Consider the following 24,902-nt stretch of genomic DNA (forward strand, 5'->3'; position numbering starts at 1 on the left):
CTGTGTCCGTCTGCCGTCTTTACATCGAGGCCAAAGTGCAGAAGTCCGACGCCTCTGGAAATAGTCCTGTTGACAAACCTCAGCTCGTCTGTTTGGTCTGTCAACACGGACCAGGTTCAATATTTCAAATAAATCTCAGAGCGCTGCACTGGAGCTTCTCCTGTAATAGTTCAACAATCATGACCTCACATTCTCGGACAGACACCAGAACGCCACATGAAGTGTTGTGTTTATTCAGGAGTCGCTGCTGCTGCCACCACAGTTCAGTGAAAAATCGGCCTTTAGCTGCAGAGTCAGGATTTAGAACTCAGACGCTGCGACATGGAGAGTTCACGGTGAACTTTGCGTTCGGCTGTGAGCACATCGCTGCTAGGCAACAGCAACATGGACGCCACTGAGGCTAATAGTGTAAAAAGTCTCATTCTTATGACCTCGATATCTCAGGAACATTGTGAAGAATTTCTGTAAAAGATAAACTGATAAGAGGTCAAAGGTCAAACTGACTTCATATGAGCCTGGAAAAGATGTAGACTGAAACTGTGCTGGTTGGTGGAGACAATCGACCAATCAGCTTCCAAAGTTACATTCCCAGAGAAATATCCACAAGTTTGGTGAAAACTCTCTCTCTCTCACACACACACACACACACACACACACACACACACACACACACACACACACACACACACACACACACACACACACACACACACACACACACACACACACACACACACACACACACACACACACACACACACGAACGCACACACAAATTGAAAAGTGAAAAAGTCAGTTTCAGTAGTTCGAAGTGTGTCAGTCGTGGGTCGAGTCCTCGGACTTGAACCAAACACGTCCTGTGAGTGTGTGTCAGTCTGATGAAACACTGATCACTGATTGAGCAACATGATTGTCCAGTGTGTGTGTGTGTGTGTGTGTGTGTCTTTGTGTGTAAGTGGGCCACGGTGTCGTCTTTATGCAAACAGATGAGTCTATTTATAGCAGCTGCTGGAACCTTGTTGGTCAGTCACCTTCACCTCCGAAACCAAACGCACCCCGAGCTCACCTCATCTGCTCAACACAATGACTGACACACACACAGACACACAGACACACACACACAGACACACACACACACAGACAAGGAGGTTATATTTTCACCTCTGTCCGTTGGTGTGTGAGTTTGTTTTTCAACAGATTGGAACTTGGTGGACGATGGGACACAAACCCTGGAAACTCAAATTCAGTGCAACTCTAACGTGAGTTGTTGGTCTAATAAACCGTACTATAGGGTTTCCTGGTCGTAAACGCAGGGGCAGGAAGTAGGCAGGGACAGGTGTGTGGGGACGTTGATGCAAAGACAAAGTGATTTAAAGTACGAGTCACACAATGCTTCTACATGTTCACACTGTCGGCACTGATCATAATCTCACACACGGACACTTCAGACTGGAGAAGCTGGGGATCGAACCAACAACCTTCTAAATACTGATCACTGTGCCCTGAGCCACAGCCACCACGTGTTTAGTGTTCGACATGTATAATATAATAATATATTATAATATATAATAAATATAACACATATAACGATATACAGACGAGAGCTCAGGCCATCGCGTCTCTGATGCTCTGATTTATTCAGGTTGGGGGTCACCTCACAAAGTAGACTTCTGAACACAGGAAAACAAACAGGAGTTAAAACATTTAAATACATTTAGAAGTTTATTTATATGTAAGTTTGGTTTGAGTCGTCTCTCCGTCCTCCTCAGTTGTTAGCTCTTATACAACAAGAAGATAATCTCAAATTGGATCGACTAATTGTGCGTTATAGTACAAAAATAACACTAACAAAATTAAACAAAAACACAGGATGGCTGCACTGATCAATGATCGAGATCAAATTCAATCTTCATGTTATTTCTGTTCTTGTTTTCACGTATTTAAAGGTTCAGACTTCTGCTTCAACTCAGTGAAGCTGTTTGACCACAAGTTGTCTCAGCTTGTAATTAATGAGATTTAAACGCTGATTCAGAAAACAAGGTTCTGTCTCGTAGAAAAGATGTTTACGTTCAAACTGGATTCACTTGAATCCACGTGATGAGGAAACATTAACGATCACGTATGACTGAAACAATAAGATCACACATCTACAGATAAAACGCCGTCACACTGATGTAAAGATCCTGTGATCAGTGCAGCCCGGAAAATTTAACTATGTTCTTCAGTCCTACATCTCCCACAATGCATTTCACACCTCCACCAGTCGCCGATGTGTCAAATTAAAGATGGAGGAAGTAGGTTGGTGACGTCCGAGCAGTGATTGGCTCCCGTCTCTGCTGTCACAGTCCTCCTCCTCTTCTCCATCCATTTACTCCAACACCATCTTCTGGGACTCGTACATCTTCCCCACAGAGACCTGCAGAGACACACACAGTCGTCCTGAGGGTGGCGCTACAGGATGGTGTGTGTGTTATATGTCCAGAGACCCGTGTCACTGTGTTAAGTCAATATTTGCTCTGTCAAATGAAAGAACCAATTACAAGTGAGATGTAGCTGTACTGTATGTTCAAGCTGTGTGTTCGACACACACACACACACACACACACACACAGTGACTGTGTGTTGTTAGTGTGTCTGTTATTCAGCTGATCAGCTGACTCAGGCTCCTGCAGTAAACTGGTGCTGTTATGTTTTTAGATAGGGTCATGTCACTGCTTCACCATCAGGGGGCACAATCTGCTCACAAACAACTGGTACTCCTCCACCTCTCCCTCCCTCCCTCCCTCATCCCTCCATCAGAGAAGACCCTCTCTCACCTCTGTGTGTGTGTGACGTCCTGATTGGTTGGAGTGTGGCGTTGGAGGGAGGCGGGTGGCTCTGGACCAATCAGCTGTGAGGAGGCTTGGTCCTCATGTAAATTGCTGCGGCGGTGGCTGATAACAAAGGGATGGCCTCTCTCTCTCTCTCTCTCTCTCTCTCTCTCTCTCTCTCTCTCTCTCTCTCTCTCTCTCTCTTATACAGTCTACCTCCCTCTACCACTCTTTCATACAGTCCATCTCTCTCTCTCTTATTGTCCGGCCCACTTTACCTCACTCTCTCTCTCTCTCATGCAGTCAGTCTCCCTCGTTCTCTCTCAGTCTCCCTCTCTCTACCACTTTACCTCCCTTAAAAGTCTCTCTTTCTCATATAGTATACCTCGTTCTCTCTCTCTCTACCTCTATCTCTCTACCTTCATCACAGCAGTGCTGGAAAGTAACTAAGTACATGTACTCAGATACATGTGGAAATACTTGTACTTGACACTACTACAGCTCATTGATCTGATGACGTCACTTTTCAGATCAAGATTTAACAGAAAAGAGAGTTTTCTGGTAATTTTCCAGGTATAAAACTCATTTATATAAGTTCATACAGCTTTAAGGTCAAACTACAGGAAGAGGATCCAGCAAACTGGATGAAATTTGCACCAATCAGGCTTTTCATTCCAACAACAGTCTCATTTCTACCTGAAATCGTTTCTTGATAATTGTTTGCTGATCCCTTTGCTTTAGTAAAAGTGTGTAATTATACTGTATCTTGCAGAAAGCTGAAGTATCTAATGTCTATTTCTCCTGTAAAAACACAGGTTGGTATTTTAACACCAAGTGGGCCGGTAGTGTCTGCATCAACACACGTATTTTGGATGTTGTACCAACTTCTTCCACTGTGGGCGGACGATAAACCAGCGAAAGTAGCTGCTAATTCTGGTGAAAACCCTCCACAGCAGCGTGCAGTTAAAAAGAGACGCCGTGCTGAGCAGCAGGAGACAGTAACAATCGAAGCTAAAGAGCCGTTGAAAGTGGGAGGAAAGAGATGAAGCGACGCAGGGAGACCTGGAGGAGGCCGGCAGAGCGGCACAGACAAAGAAAAGGAGGTTTCTCCCGTGAGAACGGCGGGGCTCGGACCTCCGGCTGTTGTCAAGCTGAAACTCACGGAGGCCTTTGAGTGCATGAGCGAGGAGGAGGAGCCCGGGATGAAGAGCCAGGGAAGCAGGAGGATGAGAGGTGCTCAGGTAGATAATAAACTGAGCATAAGGAGCGCTCCGCACCATTACAGACTTTCCATTTGTCAGGAGATGAGAGGCGAGCGGTCGGCAGAGGAAACACATTCAACTGTCTGACGACTGACTCCAGCGCTGAGTGTTTAGCAGCGAGACGGAAAACAAGATGAAGAATCCTCATAACGTTTCATTCACATAAACGACGTTCGACTCTGGTGTCGTTCAGCCACAATCTCCCAGAACAGCTTGATCTGATGTTTTAATCAGCGTCGTCTGTCATGTTGTGTAGTATTTAGTTTCTACACTCGTCCTCCAGGTTGTTCCTATAAATCATGATCCTTCGAGACATTTGGCAAAGGACGATACATCTAAGAGATTAAACGGAGGACAGGACGAGCGCTGAGGTGGAAACCTATGAAATGAAGGTGTGTGAAATGTCACCGCTGACATTAGGTAAGAAGCGTTTACATCCTGAGAGACTGAGACAGTTTGTTCACTGAGACTTTCAAATGTCAGAAGAGATGAAGAAATAAAAGCATTTAATCTGATTTATACACACACGAGGTAAATGTCTCTGTGCCAACAGCATCGACCAAAAATAAAAGTGAAGATGAAAAGTGAGAAGAAAAAAAACAACTGGAGTTCATTAATGTGTGAAAAGTTGATGCAAAGTTGAGCGGCGGCGAAGAGGCAAAGTGTCACTGCAGTGATGAGGCTGCAGAGGACGACAGGAAGACCGCAGAGCGAGAGACAAACCAGACAGACTGAATCAACTGTGGTCTGTTGAATGGAGGTGAAGCTTCTGTAGAAATATAAACTTCACACTCTCGTCTCTCTCGTCTCTCGCTGGGACCTTTCAGGTGTTTTATCACAAACTCTGTTGCCTGAAGCTCCAAACAAGAAACAGACGGTTTTACTCAGTTCAGCTCTTCTCTTTTTAAACCTCGTGTTTCTCCACAGACGTCAGACGAAGCTCCACTTTCTGACAGTTACAGTTTAGGGCCTTGACACATTCAGACAAAAGGAAGCCGACGTTTGGAGTCAGTTTTACGTCCACCGCTGGTCGTCGAGTCACGTGACTGATTAGAACCAATCAGGAAGAGAACGTCTGCGTCATTGTGGACTGAAGGGTTTTTCTCTCTCTAATGTTTTCATGTTGCCGTCATGGCTTCTTCAAATTCGTACACACGAACAGCTGATCTGCTGATATGTCCCTGATCACCACAGGGATTCTGCGTCTTGCTCAAGGACACTTCAGCAGGGTTGGGGTGGCGTTATGAAGGTCGGTGTGTCTGCATCTCAAGCATCCCGCTGCTTTGATTCATGCTAATCCAGCAATTACATCTCTCCGTTCTCATTCTTCCCCTTAACCTCCCGTATGTCCCTCGTTTGTCCCTCCCTGCCTCCCTTAATTTGTCCTCTGCTTTCCTGCGGAGTGTTTGTGTGTGAAGGAGCCTCGGTGGCGGCCGCCGCTGTCAAACTCTCTTTCAATCTTTTCTACCTCGTCCTCCAGCTTGTTCCTGTGCGCGTGTGCGTGTGTGTGTGTCTTGCTGGAGTATTTGTACGTCCCTGTGAAACGTCCTGTGTGTGTTTTCCAAAGTGCCAGAGTCTCCTCTGGCTTCGACTCCTAATTAATTATTCATGCGTGTTGTGTTCAGGAACACTACGGGACGTTTTCAACACTGTCTTTCTGTGCATCACTGCAGTCATCACATCTTCCACCTCCTTCTTCTCTTCATTTCTTCTCATAGAGACTCATGAACAACAACATGGACGTTGTCAGTGATTCAGGAATCTTGTCTGTTGTCAGCAGGATTACACAGAAAGTACTGAACGGATTTCCGTGACAATTCAGCCTTTTCAGACACTAACTCTGGAAAATGTCCTGAAATCTTCCCTTCAGGTGACACGAAACAATTAAGTTGAGACGTGATTTTATTTCTTACATTGACCAAAGTTTTTAACCTCTAACTGATAAATTCTGCATTTTAAATTTTTCTCCAGCTGCTGATACTTCACTTCTCTGCTCTTATTTTCTCTCCCTCTCTCCTTATTGTTCTAGTTCGGAGATTTAAGAATCTTTATTGGCATCGCTGTCAAAAGTCATTGCTGCCAAAGCAATGTACAAGTCTATTAATATGAGAACAGTAGAGAATATTGATCCATCCTCCTCATCTGTTCACATCTCTCAGTTCAGAGTCAATTTAAATTCCAAATCTGTGTCGCACCAAACAGCCACATAGAGAAAACTCCCTGGTGACGCGTTATACTTAAACTTAACACTGCTTGAAGTCTGTGTCCATGAGAAAATAAATACATTACAAAGGTAATTTGACAAAGTTCTTTTATCACAGTGGAATAAAGTATAATTTATTTATCTAATAAACCATTTTCATGACACCATTTAATGTTTTCTGGAAAATGACGCAGAGATATAAAAACCACGAGAGGAGACCTGATTCAGTCTGAGCAGTCAGTGAACATCCTGCTGCAGAGACACCACCAGCCTCCACCCAGATGTCTGGAGTGGGTTTGTACTGGTTCCACTCAACCGCCACTGAGAACTGATCCTTCTGAAAACCACGAGACAAGATCAGCACCGACAGGAGGGTTCACTTCAATCTGAAACTGATACTACAGGCGTTTTACTGCTGCACACACACACGCACGCACACACACACACACACACACACACACACACACACACACACACACACACACACACACACACACACACACACACACACACACACACACACACACACACACACACACACACACACACACACTTTCTACAGCACTGCAAGAGGAGCCTCCCTCTGCTCTCCCTTTTGCGTGAGTGTGTATGAGCGCCAGACGTCTTAAAAAAGGGACCAATGGGACGTCTTCATTTACACATCCCTCTTACTGTTACCGAGTGTGTGTGTGTGACCTTGGAAATCCCCTTCACTTAGACCCCACCCATCTGCTTTAACGAGCTCGTTTGACCGCCTCTCGTCTTGTTAATTGGCTACAATGGCTCAAAAAGAAAAAAGGCCCCACCTGCTTCACAGGCTCGCGGCCAATTAGATGGCGGCACTCAAGACCTGGCACCGCCCAATCACGGTGCAGTCAAAGAGTAATTAAAATGTGAGTAAGCGATGGTGGAGTCATGGTGACGCCCACATGCAAATAAACAGAAAACAGTAAAACAGACGAGCAGCTTCCGTTTCTTAACGTTAAATCTTTTCACTCGGAGCGAAGACTAATTAGGGAGCGAAGGAAGACTGTTCTCACATATCAGAGAAATCCTGCAGTGAGTGTGTGTGTGTGTGTGTGTGTGTGTGTGTGTGTGTGTGTGTGTGTGTGTGTGTGGGGAGTTCCCTCCCTGGCAGCCAGACTCTGCTGTGATCTCCCGTTTCAGTCCGTCGCACCAAGAGACGGCGAGAGGAGGCAGAGAGGATGAAAGGAAGGAGGGGAAAAGAGGAGGAAACACAGAGGACAGCTGGTTTTAAATTGCAAGAGCTGTTACGCTTCCATTGTTCCGTTTCCTCTTTCTGCAATTTCTCCTTCTTGCCCCACAGACACCATTTAATTCCTGATTTTCCTCTCTTACATCAGGAGGATACAGACGACAGGAAACATCAAGTCTGTCCACATGAGCGAAGTCTCACAGATGGAGATCAGGCCTGACACCAGTTTCTGTTCTGGTTCCCAGTTTGTAAAATACTTTAATATTTGTTTCAACGTTTTAAAGGATTATTTATATTGAAAATTGAGCCAGAGTTCATAAGAATGTTCAGAGGGTTAATGTGTCAAAGATTGTTGGTGAGTGAAGGTGAGTGATCTGCAACAGCTGATCAAAGATCTGAACCTAAACCTGGACTTGTTGTTACTTGTATCTTCAGTTACTTGGAAATGACTAAACTTAATGAGACACCATAAAGGATTTGATACTGGATTCAGATTCGATAGATTTAGGTCGAACCCGATTTCTTGTCTCTGAGCTCAGAACAAAAGCCTCAGATCTCAGTCCACTCCTCATTAAGACAAAACCATCACTGTTGTCCAGTTAGATCCTGAATACTGCAGCTCAAGCCGCCGCGGGCTGCTCGGGTACCAGCGGACACCCGGACCTTTTCCAATAACGTTTGTTTGAGGTTTGAGCTGCAGGTTCAGCCTCCTCGTCTCAGTATCACAGCGCCGCACAGAAGGAGAGGAAGGACAGAGACGAGGACACTCGTCCTCGCACACACACATCAATACGGCCGAGCTGAGGAAAATGAGAAGCAGTGGTTTTGAGCGAAGTGAATCGATTGACTGGCTGGCAATCTGCTGAAGAGGAGAACAAGAAGAGAAACAGAGTGAAAGAAACCGAGCGAGTGACTCATAAAGAGCGGAGAGTCCTTCAGTCAGTTATGAAACGACAGTCCTGCACTTCAGACTAATGGAAGACACTGATCCACATGTGGCTGAGGACCAGCTCCACTGCTGAGGCTGCAGACGCTTCTCTCCTCAGTCTGAATCCATTCACTGCTCGTTTTTACCAACAGTCAATAATAACGACTAAAAATGACACTGAATAATGACTGCAGGCTGAAGCAGTGGGACGTCACTGGGCAGGCTCAACTTATAGTTTATTTACAGAACGATGCTCCTGTCATCTCCTGGGGCAGAGCTGCTGTAGGTCTGAACGCAGCCTTAGGGCGGAGGTGATGGATGCACAAACAAAGTGTCTGACACTGGAGACTGTGGCTCACGTCTTCTCTCCTGTGGCCAAAGACAATTTCCATGATTTTTCCCGTACGTGAGTCAAATGCTAAAACCAAATCGTCTCTATCGGGCCCTGGTGGATGGCTGCAGTATATCCGAAGAGATTTCTACAGTGGCAGAACTTTATGAGGAGAGACTGGTACCACGGCACCACAACGCAATCAAACAAACACCAACATCGTCATTAGATGTAACCAAAGAACGTAGGAGTAAAACTCAAGCAGCGATTCAGTTAAACTGCTGAACTCCTGAGAGCTGCAGCAGATCGTCTCTGCCGTCCTTCCTCTTGTGGGATTTGGACAAGTTGACCTAAACTTCGCAGCTACAGACTCTGAGATGACGAGCGTCTGTGAAACCTCTTCAGATCAGAAAACACTCATTTGGATCTTTTCCTTTCACCTCCTCATCCCCTCTCACTCATGCCCTCCTCCTCCTCCTCCTCCTCATCCCCTCTCACTCATGCCCTCCTCCTCATCCCCTCTCACTCATGCCCTCCTCCTCCTCCTCCTCCCCAGTTTCTAACTTTTGTCCTTGCGTCACATTGCCTTCTCCAGTCAATGAATTTCATCATGCAGTAGCTGTGTGTGTGTGTGTGTGTGTGTGTGTGTGTGTGTGTGTGTGTGTGTGTGTGTGGACTGAGAATCATTATTGCATCAGACCTAGATTTCTAAGAATAGAAGAAAAACCGACAAATGACGTTCACTGTATACTGTAGCTGGTGACCCATGGCCGCTGCAGAGTTTAGGTGTTAAAGGTAAAACCAAACACTAACCACTCGTATCAGCAGAGCAATCTGGTGAAAACATGGTTTCCACCGCTCCCACGGTTACATCAGCAGGACACATAATAAACAATTATTCTGAATTACTGTCAAAGTGCAAACATTTGCTGAAATCCTGTAGCAACAGAATGACACACTCCACAGAGATGTTTTTGAGACTTTACATCTCTTTTCCTCTCAAAGAGCAATCAGTGTTTATGTGAAATCTATCCCCCCCCCGACACAGTGATTCATCCAGTGAGCAGTCACGTACAGCACCCAGAAGGACTGAAGGGCCTGCCAACGGTCAGCACTAATGGGATACGCTGTTGAATTACTTTAAATCGAGTTTCTTAATTAGACTGAGAGCAAATTGTCTCTAATAATGTTTCCTTATGATTTGACAAAATAAAGGTTGGTATTTCCAGGCCAGATGGGATTGGTCCTGGATCTACTCTGTGCCTGGTAAACCTCCAATGAAAGACTTCCAAGAGGATCCCAATATATATTAGCCATCTCCGTCTGTTTCTACCCAGAGTTCATGACCACAGGTGAGGGTTGATCGCCTGGTAAATTTAAAGCTCCTCCTCGCGGCTCAGTTCCCTCTTCACCACAACAGACTGGTACAACGCCTGTATCACTGCTGACACCACACAGCCCACCTCACGCTGTGCTCTCCAAGCAGAAGAGACGGAGTGTGGTTTCTAAAGCTGTAAATGATTCATGGTTGTAATGTAACATAGTGAGATTATATCAAACTAAAAAAAAAAAAGCGAAAAACCTACTGGAGCAAAGGGCTCCACGACATGTTACTGTAATAATGGTGTTGTCTAACGCCGGCTATTTTCAAAGTCGGACTGAGCAGCTCTGCAGCTTCTGAGGGAGGCAGGGGATGGTGAGTTGAATCTTTGAGGGCTTCAGTAGTCAGAAATCAATACTTCAGACTTCAGTACTCAGATGTTTGTGGGGATGGTGATGATGGGAAGGCCAAGGGAGACCAGGAGAGATGAGAGGAGAAAGAGATCTGATGTTACACAGTACACTTCTCTTGGACTCCTACTGCAGAAGAGATATTTGGGGTTTTACTTTTATGATTCCTTTCAACACTTGTTCAGGTTGAAGAAATTAACTCATGTCTGAGCAAAGCAAACCCCCATTTCTGAGCACGGAGCCAAACCAACAGACCTACAACACAAGGTGCTAGAACACTCAGACTACAGCGATGATCCTGGTCTCGTCTAAAGGTTAACACGTCTGAACTCTTTTTCAGGCATTCAAACAAACGCTTGAAACACCTGTTTCACTTTGAGGTTCACCGGGTGCTTGGATCACCTTTTATCAACCCAGCACTGTCTTTGTTTCAGCTGACTTTCACTTGGACCCGTGCTCCTTCTGCTGCCTCAGTAGAATATTTTATGAGTCAGAGAAGGAGGAGGACAGGAACCTTTCACGCTTTCATCCACCTGAGCAGCTCTCTCCCCTCTTTAATAGCCTGTTTTACAGTATGGAGTCACATACAGTAGCTGTGTGTGACTGTCTACAGCTCGGTAAAGCTACCAGCACTTGTGAGGCAGTCAGGTGTAGAAGCTGGAATGAGGGCATGGGATTTCTGAGGGACGGAGGGAGGAGGGCTGGGGGGTTTTCCGCAGTTTGAAAGATGGAGGAAGAGCAGGAGAAAAAAAAAAGGGAATGATAACAGCGAGGAGAGGAGCAGGTGACGCAGGCTTTCACGCATGGTGTCATCCCATTTCTCAGTTCAGCTCCTGTCGGCTTCAGGCTTTCCTTAAATCGCTGGTTTCCCCAAAGGGAGCAGGAGCAGAGCTGAACCTCAGTCAGAAAAGAAAAGGGGTCGATCCTCTGCCGGCGAGCTCTTCGTTGGGTTGTTGTCTGGTCGTAGTTGCAGTTATTTCATGTGGAATGAAATGGAGAGACCATTTTGAGGTCTCAGTAATAGTTGAGTAGAAAACAGCAACCGGTCATCATTTACCCTGATAGTTCAGAAAACCTAATAACTCTCTCTGAAACTCAACAGTCACACGAGAACTGCAAATGATATGTTCATACTGTCCCACAGTGGGTTTGTTGTCGGAAGCCGGACTCACCGAGGGGAACAGAGGAAAAGGGAATTAGTTATTGTAGATTTATGGCGTCATAACTCATATAACCCAATACCAACTAATTGCAAACTAAGTATGAGTTTGCAGAATCCATAAATCTACCGATAGATGGAAACAAAAAAAAATCTTTACAAGGCGAAAACAAGTTAAACATCCAACCTGTCGGGAGAATAAAGTAGAAACATTTATTCATGTTTCTTCTGGATAGAGCTGCAGAATGATTAAGAGGCAAAGTTACAGCCTTAACCAAACAGCAGATGTTATTTATACCCCGGTGTCTGTGGCCAACACAGTTATTTGCACAGATTGTAAATAAAGATGGACGACATCACGGCTCCAAAAAGGGAAGCAGTGTGTTGATCTCCCCCTGGTGGCCGGTGGGACATGGTGGCTCCACACCCCATCACCTCAGCAGACTGTGGATCCAGATGATGTTATCAGCACAAGATATTGAGGCTTCGCTTCTGGATAGTGGGAGGAAGTGGAGACGTGTCGTCCATCTTGGTTTTCAGTCTATGAGTACCTGCACATGGGGTGAACAGGTGAATCCCACAGACCTTGGAGTTGTTTCAGCTCAACGTGGAGATCGTCCGTGTGCTCACTCGCACTGATTGGAACTCTGTTCAAACCCCGAGAGCCATCGCTGGGCCAGTTTCCCCCCCGACATGACAGGCATAACTCAGCGCCCGATGTGGCATTTAATCTCAATTGAGCCAAGATGGCCGAAGGCTGTGTGACATTGCGGTGACATTAAGCAGCAGTAATGGCTGAGAAATGGCTCTTCAGAGGCTGGTGCTCACGCTCACACTCGCTCACACACAATGATAAAATGAAGCCACAACATTAACACGTCCTACAAATAAAGTATTTCTGTTCCTGAGTGTTTGTTTGTACAGAGAGCATCTGTCCATCATGTCTACTAAGTCTGCGTCCACCTTTCACTACAACTCTGTCTCGTCCTCCTCTGTGCTCTACTTCCCTTCTTTCATTCACATTTCTCACATTCACATTTCTCACATTCACACACACACTTTCTCCTGCACCAATGGAGGCAGCTCTGCAGTTGCAATCCATCATGTTTACTCCCTAACTAACTTACAAAGACACACATACACACACTCAAAGTTACATGCAGGCATAGAGACACAATTAAGAATAAACTAAACTTTTTCAGCTCACACAGTCAATGATGCAGAGACACGAGCACACTCAGCGTGCGGCGCACACGCACACACACACACACACACACACACACGAGCTGTGTCTCAATCAGAGGTTTCATCTTTCAGGGGCCACATTTGCAGCCTGAGTGCGACCGGACCGTCTCATTACCAAGGCCCCTTCAAATGTGAAGGAAAGATGTGTCCTTTCATCCCAGCAAAGACGTCTCCAATGGGTGAATCTTTCTCAGGCCAACCAACAAAGATTTACTTAAAAATATATCTGCAGCAGTGTGGACAAGGACTCAAACTTTCTCGGCCTGTCCAACCACAGCCCTGTTGCTAGGCAACAGCAGTGAGTGCGAAACAAGCTAGAGACGCAAATCATGGAAATCCTCCCTCCACCGGACAGTCGCACTTCGGTTTGGCTTTTTCAGAACTGGGACAAAGCTCTAGACTCTTTTCAGCTTTGAGTGCAAAGGTTCTTCATCGCTCTTTTAGTCGCAGTATTCTGTGGTGGTCACATTATGTTATAGGGCTGTGTGTGTGTGTGTGTGTGTGTGTGTGTGTGTGTGTGTGTGTGTGTGTGTGTGTGTGTGTGTGTGTGTGTGTGTGTGTGTGTGTGTGTGTGTGTGTGTGTGTGCGCCTCCTGTAGTACTGCAGCTGCTATGTAACACGGTCCATGTTGATTCTCTGATGCATGAATCCGTGAGTGTGGGCGAGATGCGGAGTCGTGAACAGAGCCTCCGCAGCTCATCTGAACCACACTGATGTCGTGTCGACTGTTTCCTTCTTAAACTGCGCCGACCTCGCCTCTCCCCCATGGGTCAGATCGAGGTCGGGCCACGTTCACAACACCAACAAACCACTGCAGAATTCTGTCTTTTCTGTTCTGCACCCGGGAACAACCAGAGTTCAAAACAACCGCACCACGGGAGGAAATGACCCCGAGGCTGATTCAGACAGACGAGGGCTGAACAACGTGGGGATGAGGAAGAGGAGAGCGAGGATGAGGAAGGCGAGGGAGGCAGCAGCATCATAAGACGCAACACAGGTTTATAAACTAAACTGTTACTTCTTCACAAATCAAACTTAAACCAGACTGGACTCTGAGTCACTGTTGCCTCTTGAGGCTTGAAGTGGTATTACAAGACTGGACACAGCTAGCTGGTCAGTAACGTCTTCAACACATTTCTCAACAGTCTGTTCTTAATCTTTAAAATATCATCATATCGTCCCTTTGATGACAGAAACATTAATTCAGTTACTTTATCTGATTATTGTTCGGTTGTATTTCATCTTCTCCTTCGTTTTGATCTGGGTTTATTTTTTCTTTTCTTCCAGAAAAGTGCTGCATAAACACGACGACTCTTCCATCTGTTATTTTCATTACAGTGTCAGTATGTAAATTTCATCATTAAATTTGACTCCACTAAACTCAACAGTCGACTGACAGTGTTCTGCTAACATGGAAAAATATACGAGTGTGTGTGTTGCATTAACAAACCTACGTGACTCATAAATCCTCACTGTTATTACACACATGCACACACACACTTTTAGCTGTGTGTACATAATCAAGTGTGTGTTCGAGATGAAAGGCAGTAAGCAAGAGGCAGACTGACAATCCTCTGGTGGGATTGGCTGAGAGGCTGCTGACGCATTATAGGAACAAAGTGACCGACAGTGAGGTGATTAGACCAGAGGTGTGTGTGTGTGTGTGTGTGTGTGTGTACACAACAGGTGGTCAGTCTGCATTCTAGTCAACCTGGTTAACACGAGTCTACAGAGAATGTGTGTGTGTGTGTGTGTGTGTGTGTGTGTGTGTGTGTGAGTGAGAGAGAGAGACCTGTCTCTGTATCAGTGCCGCTGTCCGCTGTCCCTCCTCCATCAGTCGAGCCACAGCTTTTGGATCCTCTACTTTCCTGTTGGCCCTGAAGGCATCACGCACCCGCCGCAGTGCATAGGTCCTGTAACACACAAACACACAAACACTTTGGTTTCATTCAGTCCATTTATACTAAAGAAAAATCAGACAGGAGATGACAAAGACAAATATGTGCAGTGGAGAAAACAAAGCAAACAAACGACCAAACACAAGTTTACACAAAAAAAACCCAACACAATCCTCATCAACACAGGACAAGACAAGTGAGAGCAGAGAGAAATAAGCCTTGAGGTAGATCTGTGAAACAAACAGCAACAAGTGAGAGAATCTGAAACAAGTCACTAATGAATCAACTCGATTCAGAGACGTTAAAGAGCCGAGTGTGGATCTGTGATTATTTCAGATCCAGACGCCCAAAATCTAACAAGTGTGTCATAAAAAAGTGAATTCAATCTGGATAAAAGTCCCTTTGGACTCTTCTGTCAGACACAACACAGGGGACATGATTCAGGAACATGTCTGGACTTCACTGGGTCAGAAAACAGCTAAAATTCCCTTCTAGGTAAATTGTGTAGAAGGTCAATTAAAGTCCTACTGTAATAAAAGAAATAAGTTTGAAGCATGTTTAACTTTGGCTTAAATGTAGAAAAGAGCCGGAGTTATTCCCTCGTGGACACACTTGTATTTTTGTGCAGATATATGAGAGTTATTCTCTTGTTCTGCACCAGCACCGAGCAGCTGGTGTGAAATCTAAACGTGGGCGTTAGAAATCTGCCAACCCGCACCTCAGTAACCTCAGACACACACACAGCGTTTCTGTTGTGTGTGTGTTGCAGCCTCGATGACACAATCTGAATAATGAACTACAGATGAGGGAGCAGATCAGAACAGACAAATTGGAAGCGCTCAAATATTTTCTGGCAGGAGCAGCTGAAGTGAAAAAGATGATTGGTTTAATGTTCAGCTCTTCCTCTTGATGGACTTGGGCCTCGTTACAGCTGGCAGCTCCTCCGATGTGAGCGAACTACAACGCCGACCTTGGGAAGTCAAGCCGCATCACGGCCAAGACATTCGTCTTCTCTGACCGTCTTCTGAGCTCGTTTAAGATTTAAGACGGAAGCAGTAAAACTGTGATGCATCAGATTTACATGCTGTGTTAAATACGATGGTCGTCACGAGGAGCGCCAGGGACACTGGTGAGGATTGGATGGATGGAGCTGAGGAAAGAACAAGACTAAGAGTGAGATCTAAATACAAATTAAAGCCCATTTATTCATTAGAATAACCATTAATATTGACAAACAGAAACTATGTCTGTGAAAGACTCATGAACTGATAAAGGGGTCGTGCTCTCAACTTGTTTGGTGTCAGTACTGTGGACACAGGAGTTCACCAAGATAAACCAAGTTAAATCATCTGAAAGGAAATCAACACCCTGCAGTCGATTTCATTATCAACATGTCTGAAGAGGAACATGTCAGTCAGCAGAATATAATCCCACTGTTCATTATTTATTCTGGCAAACAAAGCTGTGCTTCTTCAGCTCATTTAAATGTATACTATAAAAAAAGGAGAGGTTCTCCTGCTTCTTCTAAATTGATTTATTATTTATTTTCTTCCATTGTGCGCGAGTGCGTCGCTGACACTTCAGAGGGAATTCTCTCGTATGATCTTTGGAAGAAGAGAAGAAGGAGACGAGAGAAGGAGGAGAAGGAGGAGAGAGAGGAGATTTCCACATTTACTTATTCATCAGAAGCTTTTGTCATGTCCTGATGAGATGACAGCTCACACACACACACACACACACACACACACACACACACACACACACACACACACACACACACACACACACACACACACACACACACACACACACACACACACACACACACACACACACACACACACACACACACACACACACAAGTTATTTTAAGTGGAGAACAAGAAAGAGACATAAAGAGGACGGAGACAGAATTAGACTCACACGAAGACAAAAGAAAACCCTGAATCAGTTTGTTTGTGTCTTGTTGTCGTTTCCTGTGCGGAGCGATGACCTAATTCTGACAGTGTCCTCCTCCCCCCCCCTCCTCCTCCTCACACCTGAGGGTTTGTGCCCTGCAGCCTTTTAAAAAGGCAGCTCTGGGAACAAATGTACAGAAGACGACAGCTGACGATAAATAAATCAACTGAAAAGGTGGTTTCTCATTTCTCAAAGTCAAATTAAGATAAGTGTGATTCCTGCTGCCTTAATGTAAAACAAAGATACGTCGGTTTCAAAGGATCTAAGGCTCATTTATGCTCAACGTATAAATGGATGCAGCCTTCTGCCTCCTCTGCATTCATCTGGTCTGTCTTTGTAAATGACTTCGAAAAACGTACAGATATAGATGAAACAGGAAATCGTGGGGGGGCGGTGGCGCCAATAGTTCAACTGAGAGGACCAAAGGACACGAGGAGACATTTCAACAACGGTGGAACTTTTTAAGGAGAAACTTGGAGGTTGGTGAGTACAGGTGTCTGTATGATGGGACAAACCAGATCAACATCGCGACGCATCTCGTACATAAAGACGACTTTGCACGGTCATTAAACAATACGTCCACTAGAGGGCAGATCAGAGTAGAGAACTTCTGACAACCTAACAAAGAGACAAAATCCGCCGGTGGCCAAACTTAAAATTATTCAAATGTGCTATCGTCATCTTGCTTCAACTATTGGCTACACTGCCCCCCCCCCCCCAGGATTAACTGCTCCGCTTGTCTGTTACCTCTCTCACTCGCCTCTATGATGCTTCTCACTTATTGTACGAAACATTTTCTGTTGCTGAAATTAAACATTTTCTATGTTCAAATAAACTAAATAAATGCTAGATTTCATGTCTCTGTTCTGTTTCCTGTTGGCAGTTGTGCTGATCTAATTTTCCTGCAGAGATTCATAAATGTTTCATCTCACTTCTGCTCATCTCTTAATTCAGCCAAACTCTCCCACCTTTGTTTGCTGCAAACGCCTGCATTAGCTCTTATTGCAGTCAGAGAGAGAGAGAGAGAGAGAGAGAGAGAGAGAGAGAGGGAGAGAGGGAGAGAGAGAGAGAGAGAGAGAGACAGAGAGACAGAGAGAGAGAGAGACGACAAATTCAGCCTGCAGCAACGTCTGGCATATTCAGGTCATCCTGCAACAATCCAGCAAGTACGCCCATCGCCCATATGGCTGCTGCTTATGAGGGGAGGAACACAACAAAACTGCTTGTTGTGGTTTATACTTCCAGAAACACCATCATTAACAAACTCATCAAGTCGTGGTAAAAATGACCCAGGATCAGTTCATGTCAAACATCCAACTCAAGGAAAAGCACATTTTTGTTGTGCATGAACAAACCCTGCAGCAGTGGCAACTATTGTGAATCCGTATTCGTCGTGTGATGGACATTGAGACCTGTGTCATTTGAACCTCGAGCAGAGAGCAAACATCAGATTTAAATTGTAACTCATGTTGAAGATCATCGTAGGTGATGGGAGATTGGTTCATTTCTACGACGCAGAGATCAAACAGCAGCATGGATGAGCTACGAAGCCATGAAAGCGAGTCAGGAGCTCGACCACAACATGTCGTCCCCCAAGGTCAGAACAGCAGCACGAGTTCTACTGCACCACTCAGTGTTATAAGAAAAACTAGGGCTCATTGAAAAGGGGTCTAGATCTCACCGGTGAATGATTTCCTGGGATTCTCATCTGTCTACTGAAGACGGTTTTCTTCCAAATATATTTTATTCTGTGCGAAATAAACCATATCAATCAATCAGTCATTTTCCTGCCACGAAGGTCTAACTTTTTCAAAGCGTCCCAGGTGCAATGCATGCTGGTACATCTGGAAATACAAAGATCAGATTTTCCTGTCAGTATGCCTCTCACTGAAGTGGTTGTACTTTTAATGGACTCCACTGTCCCCCTGATAATTCATCATCATTATGTCCATATTCTCATAAAGTAATTAAATAGATTTCTTTCCATGACTCTGCACACACACTGAACCAGGGGGACTTTATTTTATTTGGACGAGCAGCAGGAGGAGGCCGTCTCTTATCTGACTGCTCAATAATTCAACACAGCAGCGGTCGGCATGAAGGCTGGCGGGGAGCGGCTGCTCTCTGATGTCCGTGTAGAACGTCCTGTGTTATGACAGTTGAAGACGTTGTCCCAAACTCACCCCAACTACACACACCCACACAAGCCTTGGTAAGAAGTACTAAGAAACACCCTGATGAAGACGAGTTAAAGGACAAAGTCCATGAGATGAGGGAGTGGACATGAGACGTCCTGGGTTGAGTCTCCAGGTCAGAGTTTGTGGGGATGGAGTGAGTTTTAAAAATCAAACACTGTTGAGGTTGTAAATTATTTTATGAGAAACCAAAAGCTGCTCATATACAAGACCTATATTTATAAAGCACTAATTCCAACCAACACCCAAAACAAATGACCCCCCTCATCACTTCTCCACAGAACTGCTCCCCCATCACAATGTATTGATCTAGTGACAGAATTAAACAACACAAGAGGAATATGAGTCGGGCCTGGAAGAGAAGAGGAGCTTCACTGCAACTATAATAAATGCAGTTAGATAATTGAAACTGCAGGTCAATGTAAACTAGTTTAGATACAAGACACAAAAACAAACAGGTGCAGCTTCAGCAGATTAAATTCAATATTAATCCAATATCAGTCTGAAGCTTTTCAAACAGTATCAGCTTTAACAGCAGCAGGCTGGATATTGATTTCCAGAATAAATGCAGTGTCACCATTATCGTGAAGGGACGACACAGTGAGTCCTGATGAGATCTGAGCAGCACGAGGGTCAAAGGTCAAGTGCAAACTAGGCCACGGACTCTGGCTCTGACCCTCAGCTGAGTTCACTTCAGCAGAGTCACTGATAAACCCTGTGACCTCGCTGTCCAACCCACTGCTGCAGTGACCTCTCATGACTGTTTAACCACATAGAGGAAGCAGATATCCCCTAAAGGCCCAGTAGAAACCTCCTGAAGGACCAACAACACCTGTTCAATTACCAGTGCAACCTCCAAAATACACCAGCCCTTCCGTAGTGACTCTTCAGTGTGCACTTAAACCCTCGTGACAACACTGAAGGACCTGTAGAACCTTCTCATTTTCATGTGTAGAAACTTCTACGACCCAAAGAAACTCCTGGAGGACTTGGAACGCCCCCATTAACCCCTACAACCGCTTCAATTGATCCCAACTAAGATCTAATCACAAAAAGACTTAAGTTCAACTCTCTACACCAGAATTAAAATATGTGCTGAAAGTGTCTGCTGTGACCATCTGATCTCGCCTCCTCGCTCTACATGCCAACGATCACGTGTCTGAAATCATGTTGTTTTTAACCAGCTTGAGTTTACAGATGTGTCTGATGACGATGTTTGTGTCTGTGTTAGTGTGTTAGCAGAGTGTCCGATGCCACCGGGGTCTCCCACACACAGCCAGAGACAAACCAGTTGCTTTTCAGCATCTTTATTTCTTTAAACAAACAAATACATCCAAACCTCAACTTAAAGGGCTTTGCCGCTCAGATCAGGTTAGCTCAGGTTAGTTCAGGTCGGCTCAGCTCAGGTCAAAATACATTTCACATGACAACGGGCATGTACGTGCCACTTCTAACAGGAAGACAAGTGCACCGTGCTAAGGTCCCACTGCACACAGGATTATTCGCAGATTGTTTGAATGACATTTTATTTCATACACATGTAAACAGTTTTATCATTGAAAAATACAGAATTTAACTATATAACAGTGTCAGCAACACTGATTGATTATCCATGTTGAAAGATGCTGGTCATTTTCTTCCAGAAGGGGGTCGAGTGATAGGAGCCTCCCAAAGCAGTAAAGACTACGTCATGACCGAAGAGACCCAATCAGACGGCAGCTGTTAGTGTCTACGTCATCGTTACCAAATATCTGTTTCTGCTCGTCCAGACTGAAACGTAGCTTCTGTATTTTCAAACTAAAATGGGTCCAGCAGCGTCTCCTAACTTCTCAGGTGGCTCTAACACTCCAGTAGTGTGGACGCCAGGCGTGTCTGTAGCAGAGTTGATGTCTTTTCCAGATGAAAAAAATAATGTGTGTCCTAAACCACCTGAGTGCAGGCGGAGCGACGAGACCTCAGGACGCATCGGAGTGAGTTCAAACCTGAACTCAGAACTGACCCCAGGACAGCAGGTCTGAACGAGGGAGGGTGAGGGGTGTGCATGGAAGAGGGAACACTCCCGATTCAAACTCAGGGACACAACCATCACTTTGGACTGAAGCTGCCGCTGAGGGTTGCTTTAATGAGAAACACCAGAATGACCCTTTAACTGTAACACACACAACAAACACACAAACACACTCTGCTTTAACACAACACCGAACACACACTGTGCCTTCTGATGACGGTCATTTAGTTATTTTTAGTGTATTTGATTCAATCTGCAGACTGACAGATGTAACTGCAAACACAACATGTGACATGTGGACTGAACAGCAGCAGGAAGAAGAGCGATGTTAAAGAACGAGCCGTTAAGAAGCAGCTGATTCCGCAGAGGTCAAGTCCCCCCCCCCCCCCCCCCCCCCCCCCACATGTCCTGGTGACATCATGACTGGGACTGATGTAAACACAGCTGTTAGCAGCTGCCTTAGCATGTTGTAGCGGCTACATTAGCCTGTTTGGGCCGCGGACGGCGGCTCGAGCCGGGGCCGGAGGGGCCGGAGGGGCCGGGGGAGCCGGGGGAGCCGGGGGGGCCGGGCCCGCGGCCACAGCTCGTCTCTCACCTGTAGTTGTACGACGGGAACTTGCTGCTCTCTCTCAGCATCGTCCTGTACAGAGAAATCACCTGCGCTCGTGTGGACGCCGCCATGATGTGACGTCAGACACCGCTGCTCCGCGACACTGTTGTCTCAGGACCCCTTCACCAGGAGTGTTCGCAGAGCGCCTGATTGAATCCTACATTTCCCCTGCCTCCAAGTCTTGTCTGTTTGAATTCACAAACACACGCACGAACGTGGCTGAAGGAGAAAAGTCAGCGCGACCACGTCCCGTCAGGTTGAAGGAGTATTCAGAGTCGGGAAGTTACGCAGGCGCGCTCCCGCCGACTCAGCGGCCACGCGACGCTGGACAGTGACACAAGGTGAGAGAAGTTTTATAACCTCTTTAAAGACACGTTATTAAACACGTGTGTTAGGTTTAAATGGACGCACGACACCGTGCAGAGACATGGACTCTAACAGGCAACACGTCGGTCACACCGCGTCTGTAGCCCTCCATCAATGTCCTTGTTGTCGGTTAGCATGTTAGCTGCTCTGCTACAAACACACTGACACTGAGCTCTCCAACAGACTCACACTGAGACTAAACACAACCACACACTGTGTGTGTGTGTGTGTGTGGAGGAGTGTTATCACTGTGTGTCAGGTTACCATGACAGTTTGTGACCTGGTCATGTCATCATGGCTGCCATGGTAACAGACTCCAGCTGACCTCTTCAAGTGGCTTCAAACTTTAGACTGAGGTGAAACTTCTTCTCTGTTTTAAAAGCAACACACACACACACACACACACACACACACACACACACACACACACACTCTGTAGCTGCGTTCACACATGAGCTGAAGTCAGGACATGTTCCTCACATGTTCCTGACATGTTCTGTGTGTGAGAACAAATGTCTGAGTCAGTGTCTCTGGACATGTTCTGGATCTTCTCCTGCAGCCTCCTGGTAACATGTGTGTAACATGTCAGTGAGTCCATGTGAGGAGACAGCAGGACAATGTGTGGAAGCTTCCCAGTGAGCGAGTGGACGTGTTGATGAGGTTTCTAACACGTGACGGACGTGAAGCTGGAAGAACACAAACATCTCAGGATGAAGAAGAGGAGCCGTACACGTAGAAGACGAAGACGTCCACTTGGAAACACGAGGAGATTCCAGACCTTTTGGTGATGAGGGCCAACGCCGGTGTGGATGAGCTGTAAACAACAACACTGATCTTTCCACAGCAGAGTTTATACGTCATGTCCGGCCTCCTGCTGCTCTACAGGCTCCGCCCCTGCTGCTCTACAGGCTCCGCCCCTCGCCTGGATGTTCCCACATGTTCCTGTTTGAACGAGTCGGACCCCGTGCGCATGGAAGCTGCTTTGGTTGATTAATTTATCCAGAATCAGTTTTTAGTTTTTCGGCTCCTTTGAAACGGCTTCACGTTAAACAAAAGTCAGGTTTTATTTGTGTTGTGTGGCAACTTTAAGTTGAGCTTCAGATGTTTGTTGTGATCAAACCGAGCCACGTGTTTGAGGACGTCACCTTCAGCCTTGAAATCACGATTTTCTGGTATTTTACAGACGAGAAGATTGATTGTGAAAATTGATTGGTGGAATAATTGATGATTACATATTAATTAGTCACAGTTAGATGTTGAAATAAAACTGAGAGAGCAAACTGATGTGTTGATGCTTCTAGAGGTGAAATCAAACAAACAACAAACCTACATCATCCACTGGTTTCATCTGATTCATTATCTACATCTGTTTTTATATCATTATAAACCAAATATAAACGTCAACATCTGGAGACGTGCTCATGTTTGATCACTGAAAGGAGGTCAAGGAGCGCTGGGACGTGACCTTTGACCCTTAGGGTCCGTTTGAGCTGAGTGACAGGACAGGTCATTTGTTTTTTCCACATCTGAGTCTCTGATATGAGCGTGTGTGTGTGTGTGTGTGTGTGTGTGTGTGTGTGTGTGTGTGTGTGTGTGTGTGTGTGTGTGTGTGTGTGTGTGTGTGTGTCCAGTAAAATGTGTGTGTGTGCTCTTTAGTAGTGGATGTGTGAAAGGTCAGAGACACTTTCTGTTTGTTGATGTCCTGCTGTCTTTTAGTGTAAAGGTCAGTGGCACTGGTGTGTGTGTGTGTGTGTGTGTGTGTGTGTGTGTGTGTGTGTGTGTGTGTGTGTGTGTGTGTGTGTAATGAAGAGATTTACTTTGTCTCTAAGCATTCAGGTTTGTGTGTAGCTGTATTTTTTTTGGGGGGGGGGGCGATCCTTGTTTTCTTGATAAATGGATTTGTTATGTTCGTTGGTTTTGTTTTGGTTTCTCCCTTTGTTCTCTTTGGAGGAAGTTGACGTCTTCGTCTTCTACATGTACGGCTCCTCTTCTTCATCCTGAGATGTTTGTGTTCTTCCAGCTTCACGTCCGTCACGTGTTAGAAACCTCATCCACACGTCCACTCGCTCTCTGGGAAGCTTCCACACATTGTCCTGCTGTGTCCTCACATGGACTCACGAGGACATGTTACACACATTTTACTAGGAGGCTGCAGGAGAAGATCCAGAACATGTCCAGAGACACTGACTCCGACAGCAGCACATTCAGACAGCTCGTAGCATAGCTCCTTTTCTTTTCCACAAAGTTTAACTTTTACAGAATTGTCAGTGTTTTAGAAAGTTCCGCTGACTGATGATGGAGTGAGACGTGGCTCCTCCGCCGTGTGGACTCATGGTTGTTTCTCACTCTGAATCACCGCTGTGAGCTGCAGATTGAGTTTTCTGTCTCTGTCTCCTTTCTGCCGGGTGGATCAAGGCCTCCGTCATTCCTCCCATCGATTGCTTCCTGCCGTGTCCGGGCCTGCGGAAGAATCCGTCTGAGACACATCAGCCCGTGACCCGAAACCTGATCGCCTCGAATCCATCCGTCCGTCTATCCATCTTCTCCTGGGTCCAGTCCTCCAGCTAGTCATCCTCCTCTGGATCAACAAGCTCTTCTGCATCATTCGTTCCACAGAGAAGTAGGTGGATAGTTGTGTGAGTGTGAGTGTGAGTGTGAGTGTGTGTGTGTGTGTGTGTGTGGTGTGTGTGTGTGTGTGTGTGTGTGTGTGTGTGTGTGTGTGTGTGTGTGTGTGTGTGTGTGTGTGTGTGTGTGTGTGTGTGTGTGTGTGTGTGTGTGTGAGAGAGAGTGTGTGAGTGTGTGAGTGTGTGAGTGTGTGAGTGAGTGAGTGTGAGTGTGAGTGTGTGTGTGTGTGTGTGTGTGTGTGTGTGTGTGTGTGTGTGTGTGTGTGTGTGTGTGTGAGAGAGTGTGTGAGTGTGTGAGTGTGTGAGTGTGTGAGTGAGTGAGTGAGTGAGTGTGTGAGGCACTAATGGTGTGTGTTG

At 45.7% G+C, this 24,902-nt stretch overlaps 2 protein-coding genes across 8 annotated transcripts in view; one reads left to right on the forward strand and one right to left on the reverse strand.

Annotated features, from left to right (window-relative positions):
- Positions 1-2,000: 2,000 nt before the first annotated feature.
- On the reverse strand, positions 2,001-21,675 carry LOC117753766 (LYR motif-containing protein 4B). Its single transcript, XM_034572098.1, has 3 exons — positions 21,541-21,675; positions 14,678-14,798; positions 2,001-2,416 (listed from the first exon to the last, which is right to left on the reverse strand). Exons 1-3 carry the CDS (start codon positions 21,624-21,626, stop codon positions 2,369-2,371), a joined length of 255 nt encoding a protein of 84 aa, XP_034427989.1. The 5' UTR covers positions 21,627-21,675; the 3' UTR covers positions 2,001-2,368.
- A 22-nt stretch (positions 21,676-21,697) lies between these two features.
- The window catches only part of fars2 (phenylalanyl-tRNA synthetase 2, mitochondrial), a 91,130-nt gene continuing 87,925 nt past the window's right edge, over positions 21,698-24,902 (forward strand). For 2 of the 7 annotated variants that reach the window (XM_034572088.1, XM_034572089.1), the window contains exons 1-2: positions 21,772-21,896; positions 24,337-24,541. The gene's annotated coding sequence lies outside the window, so the exon portion shown is untranslated. Of the gene's footprint in view, positions 21,897-22,254; positions 22,278-24,336; positions 24,554-24,902 lie in introns of those variants that run through there. The other 5 variants (XM_034572083.1, XM_034572086.1, XM_034572085.1 and 2 more) reach the window with 5 other exon arrangements.

The sequence above is a fragment of the Hippoglossus hippoglossus genome, chromosome 20 (genome assembly GCF_009819705.1).
Source record: "Hippoglossus hippoglossus isolate fHipHip1 chromosome 20, fHipHip1.pri, whole genome shotgun sequence".
Classification (NCBI taxonomy): Eukaryota; Metazoa; Chordata; class Actinopteri; order Pleuronectiformes; family Pleuronectidae; genus Hippoglossus; species Hippoglossus hippoglossus.